Source organism: Neoarius graeffei, chromosome 28 (genome assembly GCF_027579695.1).
Source record: "Neoarius graeffei isolate fNeoGra1 chromosome 28, fNeoGra1.pri, whole genome shotgun sequence".
Classification (NCBI taxonomy): Eukaryota; Metazoa; Chordata; class Actinopteri; order Siluriformes; family Ariidae; genus Neoarius; species Neoarius graeffei.
Window position 1 is genome coordinate 5,675,502 of NC_083596.1, and position 15,459 is coordinate 5,690,960.

Sequence of the window (15,459 nt, forward strand, 5' to 3'; positions counted from 1 at the left end):
TTGACCCTGTTTGGATCAGTACAAAAACCAAATCAGTTCATCTGCGAGGTGATCTTCAGTGATGATCTCATATAAACTGACAAACATTCAACATCTCGTTATTGAGATGTCGTGCTAATGGGAAACGCTGGCGGATACACGGAAAACCATTAAAAAATAACAACAAATAAAGAAAAGGCCAGAACGTCACGTCAAGGGTGTAGCGGATCATCTGGCCTGCCATCAAAACCACCATGACGACCAAAACATCAAACAGAACTGAGAGAACACGAACCTCCACCATAAATTGTTCACAACAGAAAAATCAACAAAGGACTAAGTTTTGTTCCCCGAGGGAAGATCGACCCAAAACATCGATCAGAACTGGAACTGCATGATAAATGAGAGAGGAGATACGATTCCAGTCAGAAGTCCCAAAACTCATTAAGTTGACCAAATTAGCAGTTCGTTAGCAAAGAATTGACAACACAACGACCAAGTGTTGTGCAGAAGGTCGAGTTCTTTCAAACAAAACAATCAGAATCGAAATCCATTGAGAACCGACGGAGGGACGAGATACGATTTAAATAAAAATAAACAAAGTAGGAAACAAATTGCTTACAAACAACCAGGTTTTGTCCCTCAAGGAAAGACTGACCCAAAACCTCGATCAGAACTGGAATCGGATGAGAAATCAGACAGGAGATACAATTCTAGTGAGAGGCCTGGAAAATTCATTAATTTGGCCTAATTACAAACTCGTTAGCAAAATTATTGACAAAACAACGACCAAGTTTTGTGCGGAGTGATGAGTTCTTTCAAGCAAAACAATTGGAACGGAAATCCATGGAGAACCGACGCAGGAGATACGACTTAACTGAATTGTAGACGATGGATGGATGGATGCCATGGCAACAGCTCATCGGCCTTATGGACAGATGAGCTAATAATGTTCAGGAAATATTGGTTGGAGAGACGCTGGCAGGGTATACAGAAAAATATCACCACGATTTTGATACTGTGTGCTGACAGGAAATCATGGTCATTTTTATTTTTGCTGTTCCTGACAACCGTTTGTCTCTATTGTATATTATAATTGTTTGACATCATATTGTAGATAATTGTAATGATCCTATTGATTATAATTTTTTTTATCGGTACGCCAGGAGAAGAGCTATACTGAAGTGCGTCCCCTGTATAAATAAAACTTGTTACTTATTATTTGGGTTTGACCTGTCAAAGAAGTTATTATAGAATCATGATCATTATTATATTATTATTAGCTCATCCGGCCGACATGCGTTGAATTTATTGCCGTTGTGTTGTCCATCGTCCACATTTCACGAAAATCACTTCTTCTCTCTCAGTTCTTCACAGATTTTTATTCTTTTTGGCAGGAAAGTCGGTCTGCCTGGGGTGCATATAACTTCTATCCAAATTTGCATAATTGCAATTAATAATGAAGATATGGAGTAATTAATCAATCAATCCCTAATGAGCAGTTTCCACACAAATCGCTTCCTCTCTCTCAATTCTTCAACGATTTTGATTCTTTCTGGTAAGACGGTAGGGGGACCTACGACGTATATAACTTCTACTCAGATTTGATTCATTACAATTATTAATGAAGTTATGGACTACAACCCCGATTCCAAAAAAGTTGGGACAAAGTACAAATTGTAAATAAAAACGGAATGCAATGATGTGGAAGTTTCAAAATTCCATATTTTATTCAGAATAGAACATAGATGACGTATCAAATGTTTAAAATGAGAAAATGTATCATTTAAAGAGAAAAATTAGGTGATTTTAAATTTCATGACAACAACATCTCAAAAAAGTTGGGACAAGGCCATGTTTCCCACTGTGAGACATCCCCTTTTCTCTTTACAACAGTCTGTAAACGTCTGGGGACTGAGGAGACAAGTTGCTCAAGTTTAGGGATAGGAATGTTAACCCATTCTTGTCTAATGTAGGATTCTAGTTGCTCAACTGTCTTAGGTCTTTTTTGTCGTATCTTTCGTTTTATGATGCGCCAAATGTTTTCTATGGGTGAAAGATCTGGACTGCAGGCTGGCCAGTTCAGTACCCGGACCCTTCTTCTACGCAGCCATGATGCTGTAATTGATGCAGTATGTGGTTTGGCATTGTCATGTTGGAAAATGCAAGGTCTTCCCTGAAAGAGACGTCGTCTGGATGGGAGCATATGTTGCTCGAGAACCTGGATATACCTTTCAGCATTGATGGTGTCTTTCCAGATGTGTAAGCTGCCCATGCCACACGCACTAATGCAACCCCATACCATCAGAGATGCAGGCTTCTGAACTGAGCGCTGATAACAACTTGGGTCGTCCTTCTCCTCTTTAGTCCGAATGACACGGCGTCCCTGATTTCCATAAAGAACTTCACATTTTGATTTGTCTGACCACAGAACAGTTTTCCACTTTGCCACAGTCCATTTTAAATGAGCCTTGGCCCAGAGAAGACGCCTGCGCTTCTGGATCATGTTTAGATACGGCTTCTTCTTTGAACTATAGAGTTTTAGCTGGCAACGGCGGATGGCACGGTGAATTGTGTTCACAGATAATGTTCTCTGGAAATATTCCTGAGCCCATTTTGTGATTTCCAATACAGAAGCATGCCTGTATGTGATGCAGTGCCGTCTAAGGGCCCGAAGATCACGGGCACCCAGTATGGTTTTCCGGCCTTGACCCTTACGCACAGAGATTCTTCCAGATTCTCTGAATCTTTTGATGATATTATGCACTGTAGATGATGATATGTTCAAACTCTGCAATTTTACACTGTCGAACTCCTTTCTGATATTGCTCCACTATTTGTCGGCGCAGAATTAGGGGGATTGGTGATCCTCTTCCCATCTTTACTTCTGAGAGCCGCTGCCACTCCAAGATGCTCTTTTTATACCCAGTCATGTTAATGACCTATTGCCAATTGACCTAATGAGTTGCAATTTGGTCCTCCAGCTGTCCCTTTTTTGTACCTTTAACTTTTCCAGCCTCTTATTGCCCCTGTCCCAACTTTTTTGAGATGTGTTGCTGTCATGAAATTTCCAATGAGCCAATATTTGGTATGAAATTTCAAAATGTCTCACTTTCGACATTTAATATGTTGTCTATGTTCTATTGTGAATACAATATCAGTTTTTGAGATTTGTAAATTATTGCATTCCGTTTTTATTTACAATTTGTACTTTGTCATAACTTTTTTGGAATCGGGGTTGTAATTAAGCCTTAATTCAACAGCAGTTCAACAAAAATCGCTTCTTCTCGGTCAATTCCTCGCCGTTTTGGATTCTTTCTGGTAAATAGGTCGGCATTCCTAGGGTGGATATCGCTTCTATATATAGCTTGTATATAGTGTATATAGCTTACAACATTTATTGCGCAAGGTGACCCACTTTAGATCGTTCCTTCTGGACTAGACGGGGCCGGAGTGAGCTACGCCGTCACTGACGGTCTTATCATGTCCATATTTTGTTCTTGCACAAACAGATCGATGATGAACCGGATTCACGAATCTGCTGCGCGTGATGAGATGAATTTGATTTCCTTGCTGGCTCTCAGTCGCTGTTTCTCATCTCTGTACTTTCAACTAATCACAGAGGGGTTAAAATGACGCGATTCAATACTGAGAACATCAGACATGCCTGTAAATATCAGCGCCTCGAAGATCACTCAATGAGGAGCTAACGACTTCATGATAATAAATATATTTTTTTTAGTTTTAACTGATAATCACATCCTTAGTTTTTCTTTGGCGAATCAGACAAGGTATGCCACCACTCTTACCAGAGCAGTTGGGGGTTAGGTGCCTTGCTCAAGGGCACTTCAGCCAGTCCTGCTGGTCCAGGGACTTGAACCAAAGACCTTTTGGTCCCAAGCTGCTTCTCCAACCATTAGGTCATAGCTTCCCCATAATAATAATAATAATAATAATAATAATGCTAAAGTCGGGCGGCACGGTGGTGTAGTGGTTAGCGCTGTCGCCTCACAGCAAGAAGGTCTGGGTTCGAGCCCCGTGGCCGGCGAGGGCCTTTCTGTGCGGAGTTTGCATGTTCTCCCCGTGTCCGCGTGGGTTTCCTCCGGGTGCTCCGGTTTCCCCCACAGTCCAAAGACATGCAGGTTAGGTTAACTGGTGACTCTAAATTGAGCGTAGGTGTGAATGTGAGTGTGAATGGTTGTCTGTGTCTATGTGTCAGCCCTGTGATGACCTGGCGACTTGTCCAGGGTGTACCCCGCCTTTCGCCCGTAGTCAGCTGGGATAGGCTCCAGCTCGCCTGCGACCATGTAGAAGGATAAAGCGGCTAGAGATAATAAGATGAGATGAGATAATGCTAAAGTCATGTAGCAGGCACCGGCCTTTCATGATGTTACCATTTTTACAACAATTTTGCGGTAAGCGTGTATCAAAACGTACTTGAAAAACTGATGCACGTCCAAATTTGGAGAAATTCAAATTCATTAACTAGCCGATGAAACTCGAACAAACTTCTGTTTGGGGTTTATTTTATTTCTCTAGTTGTTGAACCTACTTGTTAAAATCAGCTAATTACGATATTAAAAAAATATATAAAATTAACCTTGATACAAAATCTGACCGACTGCTCCGTCCGTCCCGAGGAGGTTTGTGGCGTTTTTGCATCATTTCTGCACAGAGCCTCGTATGCAGATCAGGAGGAAAATAAATAAATAGATCAAGCCTGCATATCCGAGCTCCGAGTCAGAGCATCAATCCGATCTCTCTAACCCATTTTTATGAATATACTTTAAATAGCTCGCCATGTCAAACTCCCTGAACAAATCCTCCACCGGTGGAGAGCGACAGAGAACCAAGGAGACGCTACATTCATGCCTCAGAGCAACGAGCGGTTTTAAAAAGCGGCAGGCTTGTATTTACACGTTAATTTAATCCATATTAAGGAGGCGAGGATGTACACACCCGGGTAAACTCCTCACATTACAGACTCGGACCGAAGTGAAGAAAGAAATCTTACTCATTGGAGTATGAAGGGCCACGTGCTCCTGATAAGGGTTGAAGTATTTGTATTGTTTTCCACAGAATTCACACGTGTAGCTTCCCGTTTCTGCGAAAAGCATCAGTACAGGACACATTACAGATCCAACAAATAAATAATAAACATGAAGTTTAGGGGGGGAAAAAAAAAGCCACTAGAGCAACGAGGTTAATGTAAAACACACACACACACACGTTGTTGAATACTCGATTCTGATTGGTCAGAAGATACTGAATGATTCTCTGTCACACATTCTACGTCTAATAATAAATATGTTTAAGCATTTATGGCATTTTAAATGAATATTATTTTATCTGTAATGTTACACCAGGTGTATTTTTGTGTCTGTTGTACAGTTATAATTCTTATTGCAATGTTTATGTTGCCCTCTTGGAAAAGAGATTTTAATCTCAAGGAGTTTTTTTTTTTACCTGATTAAATAAAGGATACTGATTGACTGATTTTCACAGCGTAATCGCGATGTTTCTTTCCAGTCGATGTTGATGTAACATCTACGGAAGGAGTCTCCAGTATCAGCGCTTTGTATCATTCAGAGGTAAAGCTGGAACGAAGTTTTTCATTTCCTTCGGCAGACGAGTTTACACTTTGATTTTTTTCCCCCCTGCATTTTATTAAAGTGATGCTGGTGACAGAAAGACTGTTTATAGCTGCTATAACATGCGTGATAACAGGAGCCAACTTTCACTATATTAAAGGTAACTAGAAATGGATAAAAATTATGATGCGTCATTTGTTAAAAATGGTAATCGCGGCTACTTGCTGTGATATAAAAAGAACAAAATCTTCAGGATGAGCTCTTTAAAAAATAATAATAATAATAATCAAATTTGCAGTGGTAACAGTAAGTCAGCTTCATCACTGATTAGTTTCCTGTAACAGCATGACGCTGAGTGTTTTATTCCACATATAAAATATGAACAGGGTCATAAAAAGGGTGACGTAAAAATACACAAAGAGGGAAAAAAAGAAAAAAAAAAAACATTGGAACTTACGATCGTCTAATTTCACTTTTAGGCCACGCCTCCTACCTGAATGTGAACTCTGTGTACGTTATGCTAAACTGCGTTCTGTTAGCGTGTTCTACTTCTTAGCAACACCAGCCTCAGACTTCCAGAAGGCAAAACATCAAAAACACCTCAATAACATCACGATGTCCTGGTTTTAATTGAAATTTTAAAACACAAGTAGAGTTGAGTAACTTTTACTTGGTCCAATTTTCTGATACGGTTCGATCTCTTCCTTCGGTTCCTCTACAGGAATCACATGATCGTAGGGATCTGGAGATGAAAACAGAAACGGGAGATTCAGATTAACGCAGGTTGCGTCTCTGAAGTGCTGTAAAGACAAAGCCAGAAGGCTACGTTAAAATGTAAATTCTTTAAAGGAAAAGGCAACTTTTGTACAAAATCACCACAAATAGAGAGATAAATATATAAAGTAATCGATCATGGAATTTATAGAGAAAGAACAGACCGCATAACAGTATCTTTTAACTTTTAATAATATGGGCTTGCGCTGAGCTCAGCGACGACGCGTTCCGCCATATTGATCTACTGCGTGACGTCATGCGGCCCACCACTGAAAAGAACTCTTCAGTGCTTCATGGTAATAAGGTAAAAAACCAGTACAATCGCTTCTTCAAAGTTTCACCAAATGGTTTTATTTATGCAACTTAAAGCTCATAATATTGTATAACTTTGGTCGAGTAAAAACACGGAGCAAAAACATGGCTGAATCCTGAATGACTCCTATTTGGATTTGTCCTACCAAGCCTACTGCGCATGCGCGAAGCGGCTCGGCTCGGTTTTCCCTTTCGGGCGCTCTCGTTTTCTGTTAGAATTTGGTAAAGAAAAAAAAAAATAAATATTATTTACCAGCTTACCGGGTCCATGAACATAAATCTGACAGCTGACAAGGTCGGGATATAAACGAATCGAATACAAGCCACCCGCCGGGACTCCTTACTGTCATCACAGTGATCTGTCTGTAAACACTGTTTTCATTGGCCCAGTGACGTCACAGATCAGACGGAGGCGCATTAACGAAAGATTCTGATTGGTTTATAGTTGCCCACAATCTCAAAATGGCTGACTCCTCCAACTTCGGCTCCTCTGTGTCAATTCATGATTTCAAAGTTAAAAATATTTTGTCATGTTCGATATATAATGGAAATAATTAACGGAATTGATTACGTACATGTTTTTCTCCTATTACACACACTGTACAAAAGTTGCCTTATCCTTTAAAAAAAAAAAAAAAAAAAGCGGTCAAATGTTTTCTTTTTCACCGAAATAAAAGCATACAATATAAATCCTGCGACGTGACACCAAGTTCATGTGTAGTGCAGTCATTTTTACCGCTTTATAGAATATAACATCTGTATACTGTAATGTAACATCTGCTGATGGAAATATGTAAAATTCGTACGTGATTATTTTTAATTTCTCAAAAAAAAAAAAATCACATTCTATATTTAAATTAGAAAATCACAAATACAAAAAATATTTTGAAATTCTTGTGGAAATTCATTCTGGCGTAAATAATTGCATAATTATTAAAAAAAATGTAGCAAATTAATACAAAATAGAATAAAAAAATATATATATATAAAAATACAACTAAATAATTAATTAGAATTTAAATTTAAAAAACGATTCAATTCAGCAAACAAAACAAATTAGATCGAGAGTGGGAAGAAAGGAAAAAAAAAAAAAAGTCAGTCAGTCAGTCATTCCCAAGATGTACGAAAATAAAAACAACATGGCGACGTCTGTACAAACAAACTAACAAACAGTGTCTTGATATTAATGCAAAACTGCTGGGAAAGTCTTATGATGAGAACACACAAAAACAAATAAATAAAAATAAACAAAAATCACCAACTCACCATCGACTGCGTGCAGCTCTCTGTGCTCCTGGAAGCAGCTGTAGTATTTATACTTCTTCCCACAGATATCACAAGTGTAACGGAAAGCATCTGAATTCACACACAGATATCAGAAAGGAAGACACACACACACACACACACACACACACTTCTGAACCCAATATCCTCCTCAAACAAACAGAAATGTAAAATTTCCTCTGAAGTGAACTCACTGTTTGGGCCGTGAGGCGTCGCTTCCGTGGGCACGGTGCTCTCCGACTCTGCACGAGAAAGAGACGAAAAAGTCAATTAAGTCTTTATTTCATGGCATGAAACAGCATCTTACGATGGAGTGAGAGGGAATTTCCAAGATTAAAGTTGTAAATACGGTATATGAGGAAAATAAACTCTGATATTCTCTGAAATTATAAAGTCATAAAATGTTCTGAAGGGAAAAAAAAAAGAGATTAAAGTCATAAATTTACAAGGGGAAAAAAAATCTCGGATATTCTGAGTTGTTTTTTTCCCCTCTCTCCTGAATATCACCCCACCCCCTCGCTCAGCTCCTTTTTTAAACCTACAGTGGCTCTAATACACCGTCGTGTCCTCTCTAATATAAAACAGGGACATTTTATATCCTGGACGTCTTCAGGGGTGCAACATGAACCGCCTTCCTGTTTATCAGCACTGAGCGGATTATAAAATACATCATTTAAATACAAACATGTGTCATGGTAAACATCCTGCTGTCTGGCGTGTGTCGTCAGAGCAATAATAATAATAATAATAATAATAATAATAAAGTTTGGTTGATATAGTGCCTTTTGTGAAATCAGGTCCCTCGATTTTACTATTAAAAGAAAGCAAGATAAAATATAAATAAAAATGTTGCAAACATTACATAAATTATAAATAAAATAGAATAAATTATTTTTGGTAATTTTTTTTTTAATAAAATGAAAATATTTCCTGCAACAATCCAGCCATCCACATCCTTATCATCTTCAGTTAGAACCCCACGCACCAGCTCCGTCTCTCTGCTCATCTCACGCGCCCGCCGGAGCTGAAGGTGCCGCTGAGATCCGGTACTTTTTTAAAATCGGACATCCAAGATATTTAATTCTCTTCCTGAAGACGTGAGAAACTGGACCAGTTTTAATGAACAGTGCGACCTCAGTAAATTTGTATTTTATTTTTTACTCGAGCACATAACAGATGCTCAGTTTTGCACCGTGTTTATATGCTGTTTATTATAATTATTATTGGGTTTTTTTGGTGTTGCTGTGCTGTTTATCAATACTTTAGATTTGTTTTAGACTGTATACATGTCTAATAACCCCCCCTTTTTTCAAAAATTTTTGATTATATCCTTCGCCTATTTATTAAGTGTCCATCTTTGTTTATAGATAGTTCAGCATTTTAAAAGCCAAATTTTGTTTTAATGTTAATAAAGCATTATTATTATGCGACAAAATCAACAGCAATCTATTTCAAAATTTAAATCATTTAAATACATTTAAATTAAAAACAGTAAATGAATGAATTAATTCATCCAGTCGTTCATAAGTGAAATTTAAAAATTAAATACGTTAACAATAAAATGGCATAGAAATAAAATGAAGTATTTTTGTTTAAAAAAAAAAAAGAGTAATAATAATTTTTAAAAAGGTGATAAAATGAAGGTGTTTCCTGGAGCAAGAGAACAAATCCAAAACATGCAGCAAAATCTATATATTTATTTGTTTACAAATGAAATTTCTATACTTTAAAACACACTTAAAATAAAACAGAGAAAGGAAAATAAATGAAAAAGATTTCTGCTCAAAACATGCAGTAAAATTAACAGGAACCCCTATTTTACGATTGAAAATAAATTTAAAAAATAAGAATTGAAATTAAATATTTCCTGGGTAAAAAACAAAAACAAACAAACAAAAAAAAAACGCAACAAGCCGCACAATTTGGATTGTTTGCTTGTTGCGTTTTTTTTTTTAACCCAGGAAATATTTCATTTCAATTAATTTTTAAAAATTTTAATTGCAATCGTGAAATAGGGTTCCTGTTAATTTTACTGCATGTTGAGGAGAAAGAAAGCGGTTATCACGCTCTCAAACTCTTGAGCTGATGCCACGTGACATCTGGTAAACTTGGAACCGAAATGTCAAAAAAAAAAAAAAAAAGAACGTTTCGCACTGGGACACAAGGTGCCAATTATTTTCTCCAGCCTTAACGTACAGTATACTAATTGACGCTATCCGTTAAAAAGGTGTGCGTGCGCGTGGGGGGGAAATGCTAAATATCTTATTGCTGTAACCGTCAGCGGTCTCAAAAGCAGCCGGTCACCGGCGGCAAATCGCCGTCTGTGGCTTGTTATGCCGCCGGCTATTGTCAGTCGAGTCACAAAATTTAATATTAAATATTTCTGACGGCAAAAAAAGTTGTGAACGTAAATTACATCCACTATGTCATGTATGTCCGTTGCCGCGTCAACTTTGTTTACATCCTCGACGAGTGCAGCCATTAGCTGTGTTGCCAGATTGGGTGGTTTTAAGTGCATTTTGGCGGGTTTTGAACATATTTTGGGCTGGAAAACGTCAGCAGTATCTGGCAACATATTTTTTTTACTTAATACAAGAAATTAATGGATGCCAACGTTTTTGCCAAAATGGTATTTTATTTTCCATTGTTTAGGCAGCTTCAGCATCATACTGTGAGATTCTGTTCAAATTGTTTTTTTCTTCTATGAAGCCTGAGCCATTTATTTGATTAGTTTATAATTATTGTTTAATTTAGTCTTCAGGAGAGACTGCCTGCACACAGTACTAGTATTAATAGTTTTTTTTTCTTCCATGAAAGCTGAGGCATTTATATTATATTTTAAGGGAACTTCATGTTGTGCTGTGAGGTTCTCTGCACTTTAACTTTAGAACCAACAGGTGCATTTGGATAAGTAAAGCCTATTTTTCTGCATTTTTGTAGTCCTGGTAATCTTTTATATTGGTAAAGTTGTTTATAGGACCATTTCTCAGCGTCTTTGTTTTTTTAATCAATAGTTTTTCAGTAATAACTTGATATTTAACATATCACTCAATTTTAAACAAGCCCCGCGCCTCCCCCATAGTCTCCAAAATTTCTGTGGGAAACACTGGCGTGCGTAACAACGCTAATCAAGCTTAAGCTAGACGACCCGCCTCAAATACCCGTCCCGGGTAAATGTTATCCCAATTTTAGATGACCTGTTCCAAACCATCCCGCCCCATGAAAAATTCGTACTTGCATCTCTCTCTTTTTTTTATTTATTTATATCTATCTATCTATCTATATATATATATATATCCCTGCACGCTTTGCGTGCATTATGTCTGCCGCTGGCAGACATTTTACCATTTTGCACCCTGCTGTAAATTATTTGTACCCTGCTATTCTCCCAAACTTTGAAGCCCCTGAACCGTGTTCTTTAAATAGTCATGGGGTGCACAAACTTTTGCACACATCTGTATCCTTCACAGTGTAAGCAATCTCAACCTTTATATATACAAAACCAGTTGAAATGCTCAATAGTATTTATCCGTAAACGCAGGTCACAGTGAATGCTCAACATTGCAAACATCTCTGTTATAAAAACAGAACATTTTGTGTTTTAGGGAAGCGAACCCTGAGGGCGCGGTGTGGAACATTAAACCACGAGGCGTTTCTTGAAAGTTCATTTGTACCTCTGTGGGCACGGACGTGCGTCTGAAAGCAGTTGTAATACTTGTACTTCTTCCCACACACTCTGCAGACGTAGGAGCCTGTGTGAACATAAAGCAGTGTGAGAAACCTCCGAGCAGCTTGTTGCAAATAACCAACTGTTCACGATCCTTTGGAGCGTAGAAACGGACCCTTACCCTGTGTTTGGGAGTTGCGAGGGCTCCCGATGACCACGCAGATCTCTGCAGGAAGGCTGCCGTCGCTCTCTTTGCCGTTGCTGGTTGAGGAGGTGGGCGTGCGCCGGGGCTCGGCCTTCACCTGAGGGCCAGTGGTTTTGGGCGAGGCGGCGGGGACGGCCTGGGCGGAAAGAGTCTCGGTGGGCGTGTCGCCCTGCTTCAGGCTGGCGTTGGGGACCTCCTGAGTGCTCATGGCTCTGCTGGGGTTCAGCCACAGCTACACTACAGGAGAAAAGAAGCTATCGTTAATAATGAAATAATATCGCTATCAAGGTTGCTACATAGCTAGGTAGCTAGCGCAAGTAAACGAGCCTTTCCCAATGTTACATTTTTAATCAGTTTTTATTACTGCAGTTGTCCAAAAAAAAAAAAAATTCAAAATACGTAAGGATATGGACTCAACAGACAGGATGTGATGTCAGTGTTGCATGCCTTCTTACGATATACAGTCTTTTAACAACATTTAAAAAACTAATTTCTGAGGAAAATAACAGTGCTGTACATGGAAATAATTATTTAAAATTAAGTGACAAAGCTATTAACAAAACCTACTTCATCACTGAAGCACATAGGGATGGGTGGAGCTACGTTATACTGCAGCCAGCCACTAGGGGCGCTAGACCACATTTTCAAGACTAGCCATGTTTTACACACAGTTCATGCATCACACCATCATTATACATCAATATGAATAAAACATTGTTGTGGTGTTAGAATATAAATAAAAATATTCAGAAATGAAAAATTCAGGTCATATAATATTGTTAAAGAAAAAACAAAATCAACTTTTATTTTCCTGCAACAGATCATATTTAAAGTGAGACGGCCTTTCGATTTCATAAAACTGGTGAAATTTAGTTCCCTCTGAAATGTGATCATTGTGATATCCATGTTATTTCCCAGCTGGGAGGTCCGTATGGTGAAATACCGTGACCGAGGTCTTGAAAGTACTGAGCGAGGCCCTCTGGGCCGAGGTCAGTATTCAAGGCCGAGGTCACGGTATTTCACCATACGGACCGACCTTAAGCTGGTAAATAATAAAGTTATTTTTTTCTTTACCAAATTCTAACAGAAAACGAGAGCGCCCCCCGAAAGGGAAAACCGAGCCGAGCCGCCATTTTGAATCCTCATTCACGGCTGTAATGCAAATGGCTTCCTCCTCGGTATACAAGTGCACTTCCATGGCAGGAAAAAAACTACATTTAAGCCGCCTATGTAGTCCCCTATTTATACAAATAGGAGTCATTCAGGATTCAGCCATGTTTTTGCTCAGCGTTAGCAAGTTACAGGTTTTTAGCTTTCTCCTGAAATGTTTTCTTTTATTTCTTCTTCCTCAGGGGAGTAAAACTCGCTTTCACTGTGAACACTGTCGTTATCGCTATCCATGATGTAAAATTAATGCTATTCTCCTGAGAAATGCTGGCAAAAATTTATAAGATTTTTGATAATCTTATAAATAAATCTTATAAAAAAAGATAAATGTTGACAAATATTGCTACGATGTTTGTTGTTGTTGTTGTTGTGAACGAGCGAGTCGCCAGAGGTCCGTAACCAGGGTCCATAACTGGGGGCCGTACCGCAGGATATGGACCCGCTCGCCAGCCAATCAGAGCGCAGGATTTGATGGAAACCGGACCGCGAAAAAACTAAATATGTTTATTTCTGTAATATCTCACAAAATATCAGTCCATTCTGTGACTGTACCGTCTTCTTTTGGGTTTTACAGCAGCTGGCATCCAGTGTTGCATTACTGCCATCTACAGGTTTCCCTTTGAGCGTGCACTGACAGTTCCATCAATCTGTCGCTAAACGAACAGCTGATCACACCGAGGTGCTCGCTGAGCGCCGATATTTATTAGTTTGGTCCTGCGTTTCCTTTCCTTCGTATATAACATAACGTCTTTTCTTCTCACTTTCTTTCCGTTACTGTAGTCGCTCTTTCACATTTCATTCGCACACTCACGTCCTCCATTTTTCTCTCCTGTTTCAAATTTGTATCCCACAATGCCTTGCGTGAACGGGGAAAGCCCACCGCGGGATGCATGATGTAGTAGCTTGAATTGGGTCATGGTGAAGCAGGAAAAAATAGCGGAGAATTTCGGGCCACGTGGAGATAAATTCATTAATTGTTCTATTAGAAAAAAAAAAATAAATAAAATTGGAAGTCTGTGATTCGAATTCAGTAGCTTTCGGTCACTAAACAAAAATAACTGGGTGTCGGGGAAAATTCTTTTTATGACCTGAACTTGAAAAATATGAAGGGCAGTGCAGCTTTAATAAGCCGATGTAAAGCCAAATAGTTCCAGATTCTTCAATCCACTCCGGGCAGATTTGTAGGTAACCACCCCCCTGTTTGTAGGAAATTTAAAATGGCCCAATCAGATTCAGATTTCATCTCTTTGCTCGTTAGATGAAGGCCAAGTGAGTCAGACTGCAGCTTCTATTTATTTATTTTTACCTAAAAACATTCATCTAAAAGCTCTCGTCTCTTTCCTCCCTTCGAACCCGTCCGTTCGTCAGCAGGTCATCTCCCCACTCCAGTTATTCTCCATTTAGCATTTCTTAAGTGCGGTCTACCTTTAATCTCATCTCATTATCTCTAGCCGCTTTATCCTGTTCTACAGGGTCGCAGGCAAGCTGGAGCCTATCCCAGCTGACTACGGGCGAAAGGCGGGGTACACCCTGGACAAGTCGCCAGGTCATCACAGGGCTGACACATAGACACAGATAACCATTCACACTCACATTCACACCTACGCTCAATTTAGAGTCACCAGTTAACCTAACCTGCATGTCTTTGGACTGTGGGGGAAACCGGAGCACCCGGAGGAAACCCACGCGGACACGGGGAGAACATGCAAACTCCGCACAGAAAGGCCCTCGCCGGCCCCGGGGCTCGAACCCAGGACCTTCTTGCTGTGAGGCGACAGCGCTAACCACTACACCACCACCGTGCCGCCCTACCTTTAATGTATCATTAATAAAAATATTACGGAGATATTTCCATCATATTCTGATGAACTTTTATTGAACCATATGAACTGATTTTGCAACTGCAATATTTACACGACGAGAAACCATTTTTAGACAATAAGCAAAATAAATTTGTTTTGATTTAGATATTCTGCAGTGCTTCGTAATTTAGCTATTCATTAATGTCTAATGCGCATTTGATCGTATTTAAATGTTAATCTGCGTGAAATAAGTATTAAATTATTATTATTAGCACACCAAGTGTTACCAAGTGCCTTAAAAATTACATATAATAAAATGCTTCTCGAATGTTTACTCGGTTCCATATTGTGACAGCATATTTATTTATTTATTTAATATGAATGAATGAATAAATAAATAATGAATTTGGCATATCCTCTACAATATCAAAGAAAAGGCTGCTTCCTGTTTATTTAAAAATAATCAAAAAAGTACATTATATCCATTAAAACAAAAAACCTAAGGTAAGAAAAAAAAAAGTGCTGAGAATGCTCAAGCTAGTCGATCACATCTTTAATTAAAAAAGCCTAATTAGTGAAATGTTTTATGGTGACTAATTGATGTGTAATGAGGATGGAGTTATGCCAAGTCTGTTAAGTGTAACAGATCTCACAGGGCTTCAGAGACAATCTGCCAAA

The 15,459-nt window shown here is 38.8% G+C and overlaps 1 protein-coding gene across 7 annotated transcripts in view; it reads right to left on the reverse strand.

The window, feature by feature from the left end:
• znf618 (zinc finger protein 618) overlaps positions 1-15,459 on the reverse strand; it is a 117,780-nt gene that overhangs the window by 39,961 nt on the left and 62,360 nt on the right. For 4 of the 7 annotated variants that reach the window (XM_060912298.1, XM_060912297.1, XM_060912294.1 and 1 more), the window contains 6 exons: positions 11,789-12,049; positions 11,615-11,692; positions 8,135-8,182; positions 7,923-8,012; positions 6,235-6,312; positions 4,994-5,083 (listed from right to left, as the gene is read on the reverse strand). In XM_060912298.1, the coding sequence (XP_060768281.1) occupies positions 4,994-5,083; positions 6,235-6,312; positions 7,923-8,012; positions 8,135-8,182; positions 11,615-11,692; positions 11,789-12,020 (616 nt within the window). In that variant the 5' untranslated portion in view covers positions 12,021-12,049. Of the gene's footprint in view, positions 1-4,993; positions 5,084-5,445; positions 6,198-6,234; positions 6,313-7,922; positions 8,013-8,134; positions 8,183-11,614; positions 11,693-11,788; positions 12,050-15,459 lie in introns of those variants that run through there. The other 3 variants (XM_060912299.1, XM_060912296.1, XM_060912300.1) reach the window with 2 other exon arrangements.